Source organism: Lagopus leucura, unplaced genomic scaffold, assembly GCF_019238085.1.
Source record: "Lagopus leucura isolate 7727_CA_CO unplaced genomic scaffold, USGS_WTPT01 Super-Scaffold_100004, whole genome shotgun sequence".
NCBI classification, from domain to species: domain Eukaryota; kingdom Metazoa; phylum Chordata; class Aves; order Galliformes; family Phasianidae; genus Lagopus; species Lagopus leucura.
In genome coordinates, this window is record NW_024962264.1 from 59,216,441 (window position 1) to 59,235,772 (window position 19,332).

Sequence of the window (19,332 nt, forward strand, 5' to 3'; positions counted from 1 at the left end):
CCCCCGTTGTCCGGGCGACGGGACTCGGCTCTGCCGGCCCCGCCTCTCCCTCCGCCCCGAGGTCCCGCCCTCTCTTCCCGGCCGCCGCTCAGCGGCGGGGTCGCCCGGGGTCGCCTCTGCGATTGGCCACCGGGAAGGAAGCAGGATTCCGCTCGGCCAATCGCGGCCGCTCGTTCCTTTTAATCCCCTCCGCGCCCGGGCGTTTCGTCTCCATTGGCCGCGATCCGGAGGGGCTGCCCGAGCCCTCCTCACCCATTGGCCGCCCGGCGCGAGGCTCCTCCCGGCGGGAGGGCTGCCATTGGCCGCGTCCGAGCGGGGGCGGGGCCGCGCGTGCGTGCGGGGCGGCGGCGGGCGGGGTAAGATGGCGGAACTGGGGAAGAAGTACTGCGTGTACTGCCTGGCCGAGGTGAGCTCCCTGCGCTTCCGCTGCACCGAGTGCGCCGACATCGAGCTCTGCCCCGACTGCTTCTCGGCCGGCGCCGAGATCGGCCCGCACCGCCGATGGCACGGCTACCAGCTGGTGGACGGCGGCCGCTTCACGCTGTGGGGCGCCGAGGCGGAGGGCGGCTGGAGCAGCCGGGAGGAGCAGCTGCTGCTGGACGCCATCGAGCAGTTCGGCTTCGGCAACTGGGTAAGGGTCGGGCCGCGCCGGGCTGCGGGGCGGGGGCTGCGGGGCGGCTCCGTCACCTCCTGGGGCGGTGTCGTGGCGCGGCTCCGGGCGGGGGGAACCCAAAGCCCTCCCGGTTCTCGCCCTGCTGTGGGGTCGGGCTGCCCGGGGCGGCCGCTGCTCTCCGTGCACCTGTTCCTGCTCACCGCCCTCGAAGTGAAGCATTTCTTCTTTACGTCTGCAGCTTCAGTATCCCTTGTTTCAACTTAAAGCTGTTCTCTTTTCCTTACCGCTGTAGGCTGTAAATATTAACTTTCCTTTTTCTCTGTTGCTCTAAAAACGAAGCTGTAAGTGAGCAGAACCCTGGCGGGTGACGCAGTGAGCTCGGGAACCGTCGCAGTGCTGAGCTGGGTTGTTGAGGTAGCAAAGGGTGCTGATCGTGTGCATGGTGAGCAGACAGGGCTGCTCTCCCCACGGGCAGCTCAGAGGCAGTTTGCTGCACCGATGCTTTTTTCTTTCTTTCTTTCTTTCTTGTCCCTTTCGCACTTGTAAATACTGAGCTGGTGTTCATGGTGTGGCAGAGCTATTGTTGGAAGAGTACAGGTCTTGTGAGTTGGTTTTTGAGGGAAGGAGGAGTGCGTGCTCCAATGAAGGTGTAATGGGAACCATCTTCTTGCCCCTCCTTGTTTTCCATTTAGGAAGATATGGCCGCTCACGTGGGAGCATCCCGGACACCCCAGGAGGTGATGGAGCACTACGTGAGCATGTACATCCATGGCAACCTGGGGAAGGCCTGCATCCCCGACACCATTCCCAACAGGGTGACGGACCACACGTGTCCCAGCGGCGGCCCTCTCTCTCCCAGCCTGACCACGCCGCTCCCGCCCTTGGACATATCGGTGGCTGAGCAGCAGCAGCTGGGCTATATGCCGCTCCGGGACGACTACGAGATCGAGTACGATCAGGATGCTGAGACTCTGATCAGCGGCCTGTCTGTGAACTACGACGACGATGACGTGGAGATAGAATTGAAAAGAGCTCACGTAGACATGTATGTAAGAAAACTCAAGGAGAGACAACGGCGGAAGAACATTGCGCGAGATTATAACTTGGTGCCTGCCTTCCTGGGGAAGGATAAGAAGGACAAGGAGAAAACTCCCAAGCGAAAGATCACGAAAGAAGAGAAGGAGTTGAGGCTGAAGCTGAGGCCTCTGTACCAGTTCATGTCCTGTAAGGAGTTTGAAGACTTCTTTGAGAACATGCACAAGGAAAGAGTACTTCGAGCGAAGATCCGGGAACTGCAGCGGTATCGCAGAAATGGAATCACCAAAATGGAGGAGTCGGCAGAATATGAGGCAGCCAGACATAAACGGGAGAAGAGGAAGGAGAACAAAAACATAGCCAGCTCCAAGAGGGGGAAGGAGGACGGCAAAGAAGGGGAATTTGCTGCCATTGAAAACCTGCCTGGTTTTGAACTCTTGTCGGACAGGGAAAAAGTGCTTTGCAGCTCTCTGAATTTGAGTCCTGCGCGATACGTGACTGTAAAAACCATCATCATTAAAGACCATCTTCAGAAAAGACAAGGGATTCCTTCCAAGAGTCGCCTTCCCAGCTACTTGGATAAGGTACTGAAGAAAAGGATTTTAAACTTTCTAACAGAGAGTGGCTGGATATCCAGAGATGCATCATGAAACCCACCGCATCTGAGCACCACGCCAGAGGCCTGACGGGCTCCCTTCTTTTTCCTGCCCTTTCTGGAGATACAGAAATTATCTTATTCAAAACAGACAAACAAAACAACAAAAGCAAAAACAAAAAAGCCCACAGTGTTCGTGGTCCGTGCTTCGAGTAGACTTTTGCTTCGTGTCATGAAAAATACTGAATTGTGAAACTTCTCCATTCAACTTCATTGCTCATTAGAGTACACTGTTTTGGTTACGTTACTCAAAGAGATTTCTTTCATGTGAACCAACTCCTCAAGTCCAATAGTTCTGGGGTGGTCACTTCACTTCCTGCTGTTGGATAAGTGAGGGTCAATGTCATCCATAATCCTTGCCTTTTTTTTTCTCTTTTTTTTTTTTTTTTTTTGAAGGTGGGAGATGGTTTTCAGCAGACGAGTTCTTCTCCCTGATGTTGTTTTTGTCACAGTGCTGGCAGCCAAGCAAAGCTTGCAGAAATCCTGAGCTGTCAGGCACAGGGTGCAGGGATTGGCGTGGTGTTGCAGAGCTTTTGGAGCCCTGCCCTTAGTAGCACAGCCCAGGTGTCAGGACATGGGGTGGGAGCTTTTCTGAGGTGCAGCAGGGCTGAGCCGTGACAGGGATTGGCAGATGAGTTGCCTGCAGGTGTTTGTGCTGTGTGGGCAGGCTTCTTGGAGAGCTGCGTTCGGCTGCCTGACCTCAGTGTGTGCTTGGCCGGGCAGCTGTGTGCTCTGTGCTGGGCTCAGCACTGCTGTGAAGTGGCTGCTTCTGGCCAGCTGTGGCTTAGAACGCACAGAGTTCTGCCCTGGTGAAATCACTGCTTCCAGTTGCAGGGGGAACCTGCCCCTCCTCCTGTATCTGGTACAGGAGGCAGCCTGAGCACCTGCAGCTGCCTCCTGAGTGCAGCTGGGATGGACAGGGACAGGGAGCTCCATTCTGAAGCTCACAGCGGTCACTGAGGTTGGTTTATTGAAAAAGAAAAATTAATTTATATAGATGAAAATGCCCAGCTGCTGTGCTCCTGGAGTGCAGAGTGGTGGATGCAGCCATTGCAGGTTTCTGGCTGCGCGTACCTTGAAACCTGCTGGACTGAATGTGCTGTGGTCATTGCTGTGGTTGGCAAAATGCATCTCAGTTTGCCACAGGGGTCACTTGGGCATAACTGATGTTGTCATTGTTCTCTGAGGGCTGTGCTCCCTGCCAGGCAGGGCTGGAGTTACAGTGGAGCAGAGCACAGCAGAAACACTTGATCCACACCGTTGTTTTAGTAATATATACCAATTAAGGGAAAGGTGTTCAAGGAGGACTGGAAAAGGTGTTTTTTTTTTTTTAATCTTCATTTCATTCTTAGATTCCTGTGCTGGCATCTAACCATCTGAATTTAAATAAAAAAAAAAAAAAAAAAAAAAAAAAACACACCAAAAAAAAACCTAAAAAAACCCAGGTTGATTCTGCATGACAGACATCAGTGTTATTGCACCTGAGCCCTGTGCTGGGCAGTGGGTGGCAGCCAGCTGGGCAACAGCTCCACTGTGTGGATGTGCCAGGAGATGGAGCTGACCGAGTTGAGAACAGATGTGAATGCAGAAGGTGTGCTCTGGTTCTGATGCCTTGGGCCATGAGGAGTCCATGACATCTTAAGAACAGTATTAATTCTGCAGCTTGGCAGAGGTATGCTAACCAGAACTGGTTTTGAGTCAGTATCTCCAGCATTATCAGAATAGTGTTACCGCTGAGTTTAGCATACAAAGGGTACAGTTATAAAGCCAGCATTTCTAAGGAGAAGGAAAAAAAACCAATAACACAACACACACAAAAACTCTAGTGCCTTTTTGTTTTGAGCTTGTGGTGTTACGTCCCTCCAAAAAAGGAAAGGGCTGTGTGCTCTCTGATGGGATGCTTTGGCTTACCTGGAAGCGGCTTCTCGGGCACCTGAGACAAAGCAGTGCAACTCACTGCAGTGTGCCAGTAGCTTTAAGAACCTCTTCCACACTATATGCACGTATAGAGAGCACGCGAGACAAGTTGAGAAGGTGTAAACCATTGATGATTTCCTCTGTCCTTCTCCTGTGGAAAGGAAGCTCAGCCTTTCCAGCCTTGGAGTTATGCAATTTGGTTCTTCCTCTGAGCGGTTCTGGCTGCTGCATCGCACTGGTGCTGTGCTGGAGCCTCAGCTCTGCCTGCAGCTGGGAGGTTAACACAGATGTGGGTTTTCTGATTTATTACTATCTTCCTCAGATCTAAATTTTATATTTCTGAAGTGCTTTAGCACACCTAAGCCTAACTGAAGCAATAGCCTAAAACCCATCTGAACAGTAATTTAAAAATAAAATTATCTAGGCACCAATGACTCATTTAAATGTTGTAGAAATGAATTCTGCGTTTACTCTTTGTAGTTCCTGAATTCCTCAGCCCTTCCAAAATGTTTCTTTGGTGCTAGACGTAACTTATTGAACATCAAGATGAATGTAAAATAAAGTATTTTTAATGTATGAAATATGGATATCGATATTTATTTTATACTTGCAAGCAAATTCAAGGTGGTAAATGTTTGCTGTAGCAAATGCTGATCCCTTGGAAAGGGCTTCCCTAGAAGCAGTGTCTCATTGTCAGCTATGCTTTTAATTTTAAAGGTGACTTGCACTAGAGGATGCTGCTGTCCTGTATTTTCAGATGGAACCCATTTAGTCTAAGCATTCCTTTGTTACAAGCTGCTGTTTTGTTTTCTCAAGCTGAGGTGCAGTTGTCTTAATCTGGCAACTTAGTAGAGCTGTGCTGCTTCTCGTGTGGTGAAGGGCTGACAAAAAGCGTGGCAAAAGCTCTTCAACTTTGTGTCTTGTGTTTGTCAGGAAGTGCTTCCTGTACTGTACAGATATCCTGGGCTTCATGTCGCTAATGAAAAGGTGCTTGGTTTTTTTTTTTTTTTTTTTAAATGCTTACTGCTCTGGACTTATTTTCTAACGAAAAATAACGCTAATGGTAGTTTCTGCCCTAACAGCATTGATGTAAGCCTGTGGCAAAGCACTAACCCGTCAGCTGTGCACTCATCTGCTCCCGGTAGGGGCAGCAGTCAGCCTGCTGTAATGCTGTACGGTGCTTCCATCAGTCCCAGCCTTGTGTTACAGTACAACTCACCAAGTAGCAAAGGAGCGTTAGCCTTCATTCTGTGCATACAGCCCAGATCAGGTGGGCTCATTACAGCATTCTGCTTACAGCCCCTCCTGCCCTACCTTCTGCTGCAGCCCAGTGAGGGTTAAGAACGGCATTAGGTTTGCATTGGAGCCTCTGCCCATAAATGGCCTTGTGAATGAAAGCACTCTGCTGTTCTTCTCTTGCGTGGTGGCTGCACCAGGTTTCTTTGCAATTGTAACCGACTGCATCGGCCTTTTGGTTTACTGCTCTTTCTTGCAAGGTGTTTTTGCGCGTGCCCCAGGTGCTCTTAAAGAGATGATGAATTAAATAGTGTGAAGGAGGGTACCTGGTGAGCACCCCGGCTCATCAGCTTCTTCCTTGAAGGGAACGTTGCACTCATTTGCGTCGTGTACTGGTGTAGCTGTGCCAGACACACAAACGTCTGTGCTGAAATCATGTAAAACCTAACTGATGTTGTGCACACTCAGCATTTTACTAGGTTTTTGCATTGTATGTTGGTAAATAAACTTGTATTAAAGTTTCTTTCCATTATTAATTGCACTGTAACATAGCCCTTTTTCCTCATTGACCAGCTAAAGCCCTGGCAGCAGTGACTGGAGATGCATTTTAGCTCCATGATGATGTGTGGAGAAGTGCTTGTAACAAACTAGCTAGGGCAGAGCTAGCAGTGGCAGCTTTATTAGCTGCTGTCATGCTTGAACTTCAGAGTCATCCACTTTTTTTATTTCTTCAGTGCATTCTGCTGTCATCTGTCAGCAGAGGTGCTTGGAGAGCTCAGTAAAGACTTTCCTGTACACTACCTCCTCTGAAGGGGCAGACCAAGGAAAAGGAATTATTTCATTCAGATGTTCAGAATTCACTTAGTTTTAAGGAAGTGAGCTTGAGTCCTGTGCCAAACGCTCAACAGTAAGTTGTGTGTAGCAACACCTTAAATGAAGTAACGTAGTGCAAAAAAGACACTCTAAGGAGCTGGTAAATTAATTACAGAAACCTCAGTCTCAACCGACACGTGAACTGAAGAAGCTCCTTAATCCAAACAACCAGCAGTGAGGATGGAAAATACAGAAGTCCTTCCTGTCACATTACCAGATCCTAAATATGTGTAACTCTGATGTTTCAGTCTGGTGTGTTAAGTGAATGGGCTTTGAGGATCTGAGGGAAGACACTCTGTCAGATGTGTAGTTTGGCAGGTCCCAGCCACTCCTATCAACATGACCAGCAGCAGGTGAAGTTACACGTGACAAGAGCTGTGTATGGGAAAGCTCTGTTGCAGCCTAAGATCCAAGGTGAGTAAACACAAGAAATAAAGCAGAGTTCACGTTTTTGTTTGAGCCACTTACAATGCAATTACTTGTGCAGTTCTAAATGTAGCAGATACCAAACTCTGAGATACTCGCTTCTTAAAGGTATTCTGACTTTCAGTGGGGTTTTAACTACAGTTTGCATAACAAACTGATTGCGTGGCTTGAAAGTTACAAGTCTATCAAAATCCTTTAAACCAATTTATACAATATTAAATTCAAAATCCAGAGATAGCATAAGTTGTATTGGTTCTTCAATGCCATACAAGTATTAGATGGTTTTCTTGAGTCAACTTGACTACTGATCTAAAAGGGCTGAACAATTACAAAGGATGTCCGCTCTCCCTTGCCCTTTATTTTCAGGTCAGAATTCACAAATGTTTCTACTTCAGTTGTTGAGAGGGGTTGTTTCTGAATAGGCATTCTACAAAAATGGGTGCTTACATCAGCCAAAAAAACAGCAGAGGATTGGTTATCTGTACAACTTCACCCACTTTTGCAGTTTAGTGTTACAAAGCAAAAGGAACCATTTGAACCACCGACTGGATCTTCAGTTTACACAGTGATAAACACAAGATTGCAGAATTGTGAGCATTTTGTTCATTTCATTTTAATGTACCTTCAGTAGCCATGGTTGTAACAAATATTACTGACAGAAGAGAGCTGAAGGAACACCGTTGAAGGCCACTAAGCAACAGAATGTCACTGTCTGCTTCATTTTCGCTGGGAGACCTCAACTGGTTCACTGAAACCTCTTGGGGGACAGAGGGGTAAGGAAAGCACGGTGTAAGAGAAAAACCATCCAGCTGTTTAATAATGGAATGGCATTAAGTGATCTGATTCAGCGGCTAAGCGTCTTTCACAACGCCCACGAGGGCAGGCCGCAGCGTGCGCCCATGCAGCTTGTAGCCAATCTTGGATACTAATGCAATGGTGCCAGGCTCCTTCCCTTCCATGGGAGCGTGGAACAACGCTTCGTGTTCGTAGGGATCGAACTTGGCTCCGACGGGGTTCAGTCTGAGCAGCCCGTGTTTTTTGAACACCTTCTGGATCTGCACTTCTGTCATGACAAGACCTTCGTACAAGCTCTTCAGGTGAGGATTTTCATCCTTAATTTCTTCTTTTGGAACACTTTCTGTTGCTTTCTCCAGAATGTCTGCGACTTCTAGCAAGTCCTTACAGAAGCTCTGAATACCTAAAAAAGAGAGGAAAGGGGAGGGAGGAAAGCAAGTATTAAAAACCACCACTACCAAACAAAATGAAAGCTATGCTGGTGAGATGACATCGACAGTTAACTCTCACAAGTTACCAAAACCTTCAGATGGCCTCACGTCATTTCCTTCTATTAAGGAATGGATCTTCTGTCTCTCACATGGTGGGATTCACCTGAAGACCAAAGCATTATATTGCTCTATTTCTACTCTTTAATCTGAGATACAAAGAGTTTTTGCAGAAGAAAAAGTTTGTAATCAGGCTGATAAGGAATCTTAAGAGGTGAGCAGTGATTCCTCCTTGAATGAACAGAACACTCATAACCCCCCCTCCCACTACAAACTGCTCTTACAGAGTGAGCCAGAGGCTGTGCCTCATGCTGAGTGATTCCTGGGCCAGCAGCAGTTTTGAAGCTGATCTCCAGCTCGCCCTAGAAGAATCTGGACTCATCTCACTTCAGGTACACTGTCTCAAGCAATCGCAAAAGACCAAGACAACTCAGTGGAACAACGCATTTCTTTGCAGAGGTATGATGATGACAAAGTGCACTGAGCTGTGGTAGCATTGCTCATTTCTTCTTTTAGGCAGGGTTAGGCTTTATAACTCTATCCATTATTTTCTCCTCACCAGGAAGAGCGCAGTACCTGAAGACAATGAACTACAGAAGCATCTTGCAGGATCTATAAGGATGAACTAGTTCTCAGGAAAAGGTCACTTTAACAACTGCACAACTCTATTTAAAGACTTGAGCTTTTTACGGAACTGTGTCTGAAAGTGTCCAGTGAGTTCCCAAAACATTATGATAACAATCAAAACTTTAAATTCAGCCTACAACTATGGCTGGGGCTGAATTGTCCCAAACATCAGCTGTCAATTGCTCTGGATCAAACCAGACAGCAATTTGTTCAGAAAGGGATTTTTTATTTTTTCTATTATTTTTTAGCATAAGTTATTTCTATAGACAGCTGTCACTGCATCTCTCTGGACTTAGTCCCCTATGGACAAGTTTAAGAATGAATTTCCCTTAAGGAAAAAAAAAAAAAAAAAGCAATCCCCACTGAACGATGAAACTTACAGTCACACATTAACTATGATAATGTTTAAATGAGAAACTTTATTTGAATATTTATTTCTATCATACATCTCTGGGCTTAGAGGTAACTCCAAGCCTTTCTGCACTACACAGCACAGCAATCAAACAATGTTTTTTGCAAATGAACTTCAGGATGAAGCATTCAAATATCCATGATTTTCATGTACCATTTTCAGGTACAGAATTATGAAACAAAGAGATGCTTTTTTTAACCACACACATTAACTGCAGATTCTGCATGTAGAAATTAAAATGTCTGCATTCAGAATAAAACTACACAGCTCTGCAGTGCAGCAAGAGAGGATAGCTAATATTTCAAACCAAAGTGGCAGTCAAGTACTAAAAGGAAGCTCTTCTGCTACAGCGTTCACACACAAACAAAGAGCTCTGTCTCAATGTCAGAACGCTGTGTCAGATGTCAGTGAGCTGCTGGAGGCTGATGTTGCTAGCATTCCTTAAAGCCTACAGCTGTATGTTCCCTACCACTGTACTGCCTCTGTTTGAAAGCTATGCCTCTGTTTGAAAGCTATGGCTTTCACCAGAAGAGGAACGTTATTCAAATATGAAAGGTAAAACAAATGAAAACCTCCACAAAATGAACCACCTCAGAAACCATGCATCAATAACAACAAAACAAGCAACACAGCAAGCATGCCAGTATTCCATCCTCACCCTTGGTTTTTGAAGTCTGCCATGGGACCGAGCATATAAAAAGGCAAACTTGAGGCTGCAACCTTATTAGAAACATCTCCTAATCCTGTACCTTTAGAAAACCAGGTGCCAAATTCAAACAAAATTCAAAGTTGTTGACTTAAATTGGTTAAGTCTTGCCCTATCTTAAGGGAGACTATTGTACTTCTATTACCAAGTGAGGAACCATTTTTAAACCTCTTTCCCCTATAGACGTATTTTAAACTAAGTAGCCAGAATAACTATAAGTACAACTTGTCAAAACTGGAGGCTAGTTAGCTCCATTTTCCAGGCTCTCTCTGCTTTTCAAGTTAGTGTTCCTGGGTCTTATGATTAAAAACAAAGAGTTTTCACTGACCATATAACTTCGCCTCTTCCACGAGTTTCTGGCTTCTTTGCCTCACATTTTCTGCATCTGCCAAGGCCCTCTTGTACTTATCCTGCAGAAAAACAAGTCACAGAAGAGATTTCAATCCAAGTGGTTGAAGCATTGAAAATTCTAAAGCAAGTACAGAACAGCATTTCTTTTTTACTCTTACATTATTTATTAGATAGTGGATTTAGGCAAACTGAACACACGACAATTATCACTGCATCCTTGTTGCAAAGAAAATTGTTTGCTTCATTTAAGCGCAGAAATAAGTTAGAGAAAGGAAATAAGGATTGGCCTCTAGACTCAATATTTGCTGTCAGTAATTTTTAACACTACAGATACACCAATTTTTCCAAAGTTGTCTGCTTTTTCTGGCAAGTGTTTGCAGGAAGTCTTCATAAGGTATTATGTATTCTGACACCAGCAAACAAGATCCAACCCAACCATTCAGTCTGCCTCTTCCCTCTCCACCAAAGTGTCCTCCAAGTTTTTCAGACCTTACAAACTACAAAGTCTGATTCCTCTGTTCATCAGGCTAAGTTTAGGTATGTTCCTAGCAAGATGTCCTGTAGCACGAGATGCATTAAGAACTCGATTCAACAAACGTTGGCGCGTCAGTGCTGCACCACCTGACCCAGAATTCTGCTGGGCCTGCACACCCTGTAAGGTTGACTTTCACATCAAGTTGACCTTGATGCCTTCTGTAGCCAGGAACATATGCTGTCAACTAAGCTGTTAATCTCCATGATTTGTCTTTCAGTTCTTTCCTAAGGGCAGCAGAAAGGAATCTCAATCCACTTACAATTCATAGGCACTGCTACTACAGAAGGTTCTGGGCTACCTCTCAAAGTCCCAAATGCTCTAGAAAGACATTTTCCATAAAGCACTCATCCAGAAAAGCTATGACTTTGTTTAATCCACACCTCTCACCTCCTAGGGCACTGTTCACTCTCTGTTAAGTCATGCATGAGAGAATGCAAGATTTATTAGGCCAGAATGCAACATGGACACATTAGTCTCCCATTTAAAGACATCTCTAACAGAGATGGGTTCAAACTCCCACTGTGTAAGCATGTAATAAGTACAGTATTATACACAAGCTAAGAATTGTTAACCCCTACCTTTGGAAAAGTCAGTGGCTGTTTTCAGAATACCTACTCTAAGCTCACATACATACAAGATGCATTCCAATCCTTACATGAACTTCAAAGAATTATTTCTCCACTGAGCAAAAATCTAGGCGGCCTAAAGTCAGTGAAACTAAGGAACCAATTTCCAGGTTGTAGGGGAAGTGTCATGTCACAGCCTGAACTGATGACTGAGCACCTGGTGAAGGGGGTGGCTGGCCTAGGAAGTACAGCTGCAAGCAATTCACCTGTACTTCCCATGTGACAGGAAGGGCTCATTTAAGGGCCAGCTTCCAAAGGGAGAGCATCTTTTGGATGAAGGCTACTTCCTGAGAAGGAGTGTTCTATAGCCAGAGGCCCTATCACCAGTCAGGTGAGTCAGCTTTTTCCTGTATATGCTTACTGCCATTCCTAATGCTGTTTTGCCTAGCATCAACAAAGAACTTCTCAGAAGCAACTTCCCTGTTTCCAAGGACCAACACAGGTCAAGCAAGATTCCATCCAGAAATCAGAATGAAACCATCTAAAGTTTTTGTTTTAGAGTAGGATGGGATACATTTCAGGTCTTACAGTAAATCCGCTCTCTTCAGTTTTGAGAAATTATTTAATTACAGGTTATTATCCATTAACTAAACATCAGTTGGATTTCTGCGTTCAGACTATGCGCTGAGAAGCTATAATCAAGACTCTTAGGTACACAGCCCGCAAGAAATGCACATAGACTGAGCAGAGGCCACTCACAGTAACTTCCTTGAGCTGCTCTTCCAGTTTGGCCTTTTCCTCAGTTAACATTCTTTCAGCAGCACTATGTTCTGCCTTCTGCTCATTGTGGCTCTGACCCTGATCCTCTTCCAAGTTCTGGCCGGTGCTCTTCTGCTGTGTTGCCACACAAAGCAGTCGTGGAGAGGTCCTATGAGGAAAAAAAAACACAGAGAGTATTAATCTACCACTTACCTTGTCAGACAGTAGTGCTTCCTGGACATACTGGACACTTAATCTGACAAATCAACAAGCACAACAAATGCACATTAGAGCACAAATCAATGATTCCAGAACTGTGGAATCTGTCTGCAGAAGATTCCATCAAAGGAACCGAGTTTAGTTTATCTGAACTGCTGCAAACAACAACTCGGCTGCAAGGCACCGACCATGGGGCAGCAGCTTGTGACCGCCTGTTCGGTCCAGCCTATGCCATAGGGCACAGGAGCTCGTCTTCACGGCAGCACGCGGTCTGCCTGATGCAACAGCCCGCAAGAGCAGCCCGAGGCCCGGCAAGACAGCAGCGGCCGCACCGCACCTCGGCCCTTACACCGAGCGCAGGCCTCTAAGAGGCTCCCTGAGGCGCTTCGAGGCCGAGCCGGCTCACAGGGCTGCACGCCGGGCCCTGTCCTAACAGAATGGGGAGGTGAAGGGCCGGGCCTCGCTCCCAAAGGCCCCGAGCGCGGCCCCGACCGACGCGCCCGGCCCGGCAGCACCGCGCTCACCTCAGCGCCAGGCTCAGCAGCGGAGAGCGCGAGCGGAGCGTGCCCAACACGCACTGCGCTACCGCCGCCATAGCACCTTCCTACCCAGCACCGCGTCTGCCCGCCCACCTGCGCACTTACCAATCAGAGAGAGGGCGCTCCAGGAGTGAGGCGGACAACAGCCAATCAGAGAGGAGGATGAGCGAGAGTGGTGGGTGGGATGCACGGCCCTTCCGGGCCGCGGAGGGGAGCTCCGTGCAGGGAGTTGTACTCTGCCCCCCTGTGGCGGGAGGTGCCGCCTGAGGGCGCCCTGGGGGCCATTTTGTGCGCTGTGGGGCGCTGGGGCTGTCCTTGTCGGCCCTCGGGGGGTCTGGCGCCTGGCTAGAATAACTGGGACACACAAATTCTACACGGTGATACACGAGTTAACTTCATCGGTGCTATCAGTTAGCATGCGATTATCACTTTAAAAGCAAGAAAAAGGTCACATTTATTACATGGTCCCAGCACTTTGCTAGATTTTTCACAGATGCGTATGCCCCAGCTGTAAGCCTGATTTCTGCTTGCATTTCCAAAGTATGTCCTGAGGATGAAGAAGCTGCACATGCTGTAATGCAAAGTCAGTGAATTATATATCCAGCTGTGTTCAGGGGTGTAATTACAGTGTTACTAAAAAGAAGCCTCAGAAGAGCAACTTGCCATGCAGGAATCCTGCAGAAGTTTGGAGCTTGCTCGGTTAACTCAAGCTTTTGCACAGCCTCCGTGTAGCAGGGTTTGCTTGTCTGTGGTGCTGCTTCAGGGCCTTTGCAGAAAGGATGTGGGACATCCTGGTCCTCTGCTCTCGTGACAACTGTTATATTCCAAGGAGTGCTGTTGTCTCTGGCAGTCACACAAGTGCACACAGATGTGCATTTCTCCTCTTGAGGAACAACTTGGAAGAGCAAGAAGTGTGCCAGTAACACCCTTGGGTGACAGCATCTCTGCAATGAGAACCAAGCAAATGGTTTTGCATTCTGGTGATCATTAGTTTATACTGTGACACTGATACAGTACAGCAGCTTGCCTACACAGAACAAAGCAAAGACTGAGGTTGCACGTGGCTCTAGTCTGGTCAGTGGCTGCCTGCTGCTTTCTGGCAAGTAAATAAGCCACAGGTCCCAAGCTTCATCCTTGTAATTCTTAAAGATGCAATTGAGGAGACCTGGTAAAGATGCCAGTAAAGCATCTGGATCTGAGAGAACAAGGAGAAAAGTGGGAATAGCTGTAAAGGAGGTTATCCACAGAAAGCTGTGAAGAAATGAGACAGAAAAGGTAAGTAGGTCTTTCGATCAGAGGCTTCTAAAATTTTGCCTGAAAAAATAACTGGCTCCTTTTAGCACTGAACAACCACTCTGCCTGTCTCATTTCCCCTGTCTGTTGGGCTGAAATCCCTAGCAAGCTGCTTCCTATTTACCTTGTCTTCATTCTCTGCTGCCTACCACCTGTGGAAGCTGTGTTCAATTAGTGATTGATTAGAAAATTAATAACAGAAAATTGAGAACAGCCTATTGCTAGTATATCTTATTAATCATTTAATAAACTATGTTCTGTTCAAGACCTTTGAAACAAGCAAATTCCTGTATTAAGGCCCATTCACCCAAAATGATAATTCACAGGCTTTTTCCAAGCAAAAATTCAGAATGATCCTCAATGAAAGTGAATTGTGTTGTGATTTCCTCAGTTTGAAGAGCTGTTAAGAAAAGCCCACAGGTGGTGCAGATATTGATGAGTGCAGGACTGAACAGCACACACAGTGCTACAGATAAGCATGTAGGTTAGCCAGAGCTTATTTGCACTGTGACTGACGCTGGCCGTACGTACTGTCCCACTTTGGAAGGCACTTTGAAGAAGTTACTTTTCCAAGCTTTGTTCTGATTTACATCTTAGCAGTCTGTTCTAATTGTAGTGCCACCTAGTGGTCTGCTTTGTGTTTGTTGTTATTTTTGTTAATACTCAGCCGAGGAGTAGTCAGCACCTGCTGCTTGGGCTGGCAGGCAACCACAGATGTGCAATCACAAACATGTTCCTGAGTAGTCCGCTTCACATCAAGCAGACTTTTCTTTTTCACATAAAGTCAGGGTTTGAATATTGTTTGCTGATAGGCAATGCTTATTCTGAATTCTAAAACATTAAGTTAAGCAGTTGCTACCTCTCAAGCTGATGTGGTTAGAAGTGGTTCTAATCTCTAATCAGTGCAGTCCAGTGATTGACTCGGGTGGTGTGGACTTAATTCCTGATTCATCTCGTGATTCACTCTGTGGCCTCGTGCAGCCATTCAGCCTCATGCAGTTATTCGACCCTGTTTCCACACAACTACGAATTAAGGGTAGTAATCTCTCAGAACACTAAAGTTGTTCAGAGTGCACAAGGGAATTTCTGTGATATTTTGAGAATGCCAAAGGAATGATAAGGCTCTTTTTTATTATTATTAGCGTTAAATATATAATAAAAAAGCTTGTAATCTTTTGAGGTGAAAAATGGTATAAATGCAAGATTTGTGCTTGAAACGTTAAATGAAAAATTAAGGCATTTCTGTGTCTATGAAGAAATACTGGTCCTTTCTCTGAATGCCAAGATATAATCTGTTGATATTCAACCAGCAGGCAGAATGCCATTACATTTGTGTTTCAAATATGAGCTGTGTTATTAATGTTTTCAGGCTAAAAATGAAAGGGTACCATATCTTCCCTGATCAAATATGTTATGTGTCAGCCTGATCAGAACCAAACATTGAACTGTGGTGGGAGGAAGTGGAATGAGAAAAGAAAAAAAAAAAAAATCATTGTAAATAGTCTAGCAGTGACCTTTCAAGTCAGTTATCAGGAAATAACAAAATCAAATTAAAATATGTTAATTTAGCTATAAGACTGTTACTGAACTTTTCAGTGGTGAAATTAAACTTGTTTTTCAAACCTGAGCCCTTTAGGAAAGATTTCACAAAAGAGGTCTTATCTGTTGTTCCAGTATAATGTTGGGGGGCATATTCTTTCATACAGAATGTTAATTCAGAAATATATATGCATATACACACACACACATATATATATTGATCCCTATAAATAGGGATTATTGAGTCTGAGTATCAGTAACACCCTGGAAACTTCTCAGACAGAAGAAGCCTATGAAGATTAGACTGTTACTTGCATCCAGAGACTTTAAATATCATGTAGCATGATGCAGATGTGTCTGTAGGGGAGAAGAGCCTTCCTTCCTTTTAGTGAGAGCCTTACTAAGATAGTTAATGTGTCCCAAATTCATAACTTTTAATGCAAACATTTTAAAGAAATCTCTCCCAAGAGAGAACGTGTAACACCTACTCTCTGCCTAGTTTCTCTGTGGGCTGCAAGTATAGAATCACACATCTTATTCTGGTTATAGAATACCCTTTGAGTTCCCATAGCTTTTTGCTAACTAATTTGAAAGGTACATTTTGTAACTATCTTGTTGCCTGGAGAAGGTTGTTGCTGTGCTGAAAATCTAATAGCGACAGCCGCAGGGCTCTGAAAGAGCTAATTAGAGCAATTTAGAATAACAGAAGTTCTGTTCCTAGGAGGACACTGAAGAGATCCTAGCCCAAAGCAGCATGCAGCAATTTCAGAGCAAATTTATTGTGATATTCCTGCATAAGTCATTTGGTATCCCAAGGATTTGCAAATTTGGCTATCTATTATGGTTTGTTCTTTCAGCTCTCGTTATCAGGGCACAGGTACAGGCCTTGGAACACTCCTGGCAATAGGAAGTGCTTCACCTGTCCTCTTAAGAAAGCAGCTAGCTGGTTCTAATGCACAAAAGCAATCTTTTATCATGCTGATGTGGCTTTACACCTTGAGACAAAATTATCGAGCTCTGGGAGAAGGGTTTTCAATCAATTGTTCTCATAAACTCTTAGCGTGGTGCCATTGATTTTCTTAATATTTTTCTTAAGAATAAATTGTTGCCTTTCAGCTTAACGGGCCAAGCTGACAGAAGAGGTCAGCTGTGTTAGCGTGGTCTGTCCTCTCTCTTCTGTTACGTTCAGGTTTTGCCAAGAGGACAGAAGTTGTTGGTGTCCATTTCTGCATAAAGTTTAACAGTGGAAATACTGAAACAGTATTTGGACATTCAGGCCTACGTTTTTCTTTCTTTCTTTCTTAATTTTTCTTTGAGGTTTGATGAATTAGATCCTGTGGGCCTGTTTCTGCTGTGCAGCGTGCAAGTGATTTGTATTAGTCAAAGGGAGTGTGGTGTGGGGAAGGGCTGCCAAGCCAGGTGCTCAGCACACAGGCTGCCAGCAGTGCTGTAAGAGCCCGAGGCCTGGCTGCTTGTTGCTCGAGTTGGACTTGTGCAAATGTTTCTCCCTTGCTTTTTACGTATTTTTTCAGATAACTGACGAGAGGTTAAGCTGCGTGGTGCATGCCTGTGGATGGAGCTCTGTTTAGACACGGTGTTTCAGTGCTGTTATTCAGTCTCGTTGGCGGGCTGTTCTTCCTGCATCAAAAGGGGAATGCTCATTCTGCTGATGCTGTGCAAGTGTGTTGGAGAGCTGAGAAGACAAGAAGCACAAAGCAAAATTTAAAGAGGTTGTCTCCTGCTTTTCTCCAGCTCCTTTAGAAAGCGAGCAAGAATTTTTGATTGTGTTTCTATGAGTAATTAATGAGTGCATGAATGTTCCTGTTGAACAATTATTATTCTCCATTCTAACTAACCTAGCAGGGCAGGTCTGGCCAGACAGGAGAGAAAGAGTCCAGCTAAAAATACCTGGAGGGGGAAAGAATAAGAGGCTTCCAAACCCCCCAGATTTTCCATGTAAATGAAATCTACCGAATACCCACTTGCTTTTTTTAAATTATTTTATTTATTTATTTATTTATTTTGGTAGAGGCCACAATTTCTGAACTTGGATTTAAATCTGTCTCCAGATGAGGGCTTTACTCTTTGCTTCCTTCCCACAGGCATCTGTGAACATACAACTTCAACCTTGTTAGAAGAGCTCTCATCATCATTAACGTTAGACTGGTGACATTCATGGGGAGTGGCATTAGATTTTTCTCAGAATCTCTTGAGTTGTGTCACTGATATCTGTGGCATGCCTCTCTAACTGTGGAATCTACAGTAGATTGGAATTTACGTAGATATAAAAGCTGTGCTGTGCAGGTAGAACTGAATGAAAGTCCTTGTTTTACATCCGCAGTACTTGAAGCTCGTGTGGCTACTTTAAGTTCTGTGATAATCATCACACGAAGGACTTTCACCACTGCTTTAAAGGTCACCTCGGATTCATGAATCACTGCAGGTTAATGTGTTATTAATCAGTCAGAGACCAGCTGAAAATTATTGGTTCAGCTCCTGTTAGATGTTTGTAAAATAAAATATAAAGAAGAGAGTCTGTGCTTCTATGCTAGGAGTTAAATAGGAGTTCTGCTGCTGTCACTTAAACCACGAGGTCTTTCCCTCTTACTCCATCACCAGCTCCTGCTGCTGGTCTCAGAGCTGTCATTCTCTGACCTGAGTGGAGATGCTACTTCTCATTTACATAAAACCTGTTGCTGGTCCTTTCATTTTCAGATTTTTCTCTCCTTTTTCCTTCCTCTCTCCCTCCTGCTGTATACTTGCCATCACCACATCTGCTCAATTTGGAGTGGAGAAGCCTCCTTACCACACCACTTCCATCTCCGCTCACTCGTTCTCAGGTTTTGCTAATTACTTAATGTTTTCTGTTACTTGTGATTGAGGACACCTTCACCTTTCTGACATTAAACCCTGCTTCATCTACATTGTGTCCATTTCTAGAGATTCTTATGTTTATGATAGTAGTGCTGGCTGATAATTATGCTTGTGCTGCAGAAAAAGCATTAAGGTGGAGGACCCCTGTGACTTCTCTTTTAATTCATCTTTATTACTGGATGAAACAGACTCCTCCATTTCAAAGAGCTTATGACTTTTCTCTGACTTATCTTGTACTTTTCTGCTTGCTTAATTTGTGGTTTTAGTCTATTTTTAAAATGATATTTCTATTGTGTCTTTTAAAATATGTGTTTATTACTCTTCTGTGACTCCCAAGTGTATTGGCTGGCAAAGTCTTGATGAATAAAATTGCTGTCATGTTATAGCTATAAAAATTCATTCCTTCCCTGGAATGAAGCAGACAAGTTTGAAGGAGTGCAGGAGTGGAATTATTTGAAGTAAAATGGGATAAATACTTAGGAAAAATGTTTGTAGAATTCCGTTGCAGTTACAAACTGTTGATGTATTAAACTTCCTCGTTCTTCACTGTGCAAATGAACCAAAGTGTGTATCTGTACAATATTGCAGTGATGTGTGCAGTGTAGAACATATCCACTGACTAACTTTGTGAGAGTTGAGCCCTGACACTAGCCTGGAAGTACCAAACAATTCCATATTACTAGAAAACCTGCCTGCAAGCCGTGATCCAGTAAGTCATGCTAATGACTGAGCTGGTTGTGCTGGAAAGCAACTAGTATGAGGCTTTGTGTCTCATGGAGCTGTACACTGCTCTGCAGGCACGTTAGTGACTGTCTGCACGTTGACTCAACAGCTTTTCTTTTTGTTTTCAACAGAAGATGTTTTGAAGTGTTGG

General features: G+C 45.0%; 2 protein-coding genes and 1 long non-coding RNA gene across 4 annotated transcripts; 2 read left to right on the top strand and 1 right to left on the bottom strand.

Moving 5' to 3' along the window:
- Positions 1-361: 361 nt before the first annotated feature.
- TADA2B (transcriptional adaptor 2B) lies at positions 362-5,992 on the top strand. Its single transcript, XM_042871492.1, has 2 exons — positions 362-631; positions 1,306-5,992. Exons 1-2 carry the CDS (start codon positions 362-364, stop codon positions 2,296-2,298), a joined length of 1,263 nt encoding a protein of 420 aa, XP_042727426.1. The 3' UTR covers positions 2,299-5,992.
- Positions 5,993-7,343: 1,351 nt separating this feature from the next.
- GRPEL1 (GrpE like 1, mitochondrial) lies at positions 7,344-12,836 on the bottom strand. 2 transcript variants are annotated; one of them, XM_042871493.1, is made up of 5 exons: positions 12,738-12,836; positions 12,239-12,250; positions 11,995-12,163; positions 10,112-10,193; positions 7,344-7,953 (listed from the first exon to the last, which is right to left on the bottom strand). In XM_042871493.1, the coding sequence occupies exons 1-5, from the start codon at positions 12,806-12,808 to the stop codon at positions 7,607-7,609; spliced, it is 681 nt and encodes a 226-aa protein (XP_042727427.1). In that variant the 5' UTR covers positions 12,809-12,836; the 3' UTR covers positions 7,344-7,606. The 2 variants fall into 2 exon arrangements, with proteins under 2 accessions (XP_042727427.1, XP_042727428.1); XM_042871494.1 differs by lacking the exon at positions 12,239-12,250.
- Positions 11,574-19,292, top strand: LOC122180070. The gene is made up of 3 exons (XR_006178907.1): positions 11,574-11,626; positions 17,117-17,314; positions 17,687-19,292. It is a non-coding gene; the product is annotated as an uncharacterized LOC122180070 (long non-coding RNA).
- Positions 19,293-19,332: the final 40 nt, after the last annotated feature.

Excerpts from the sequence above, each read along its gene's own strand:
- TADA2B (XM_042871492.1), top strand. The coding sequence starts at position 362 with ATGGCGGAACTGGGGAAGAAGTACTGCGTGTACTGCCTGGCCGAGGTG. Across the intron at positions 632-1,305 it reads AGTTCGGCTTCGGCAACTGG|GAAGATATGGCCGCTCACGT; the intron begins GTAAGGGTCGGG and ends TTTTCCATTTAG.
- GRPEL1 (XM_042871493.1), bottom strand. The coding sequence starts at position 12,808 with ATGGCGGCGGTAGCGCAGTGCGTGTTGGGCACGCTCCGCTCGCGCTCT. Across the intron at positions 10,194-11,994 it reads AGCAGCTCAAGGAAGTTACT|GATAAGTACAAGAGGGCCTT; the intron begins GTGAGTGGCCTC and ends GTTTTTCTGCAG. Across the intron at positions 7,954-10,111 it reads GGAAGAGGCGAAGTTATATG|GTATTCAGAGCTTCTGTAAG; the intron begins GTCAGTGAAAAC and ends TCTCTTTTTTAG.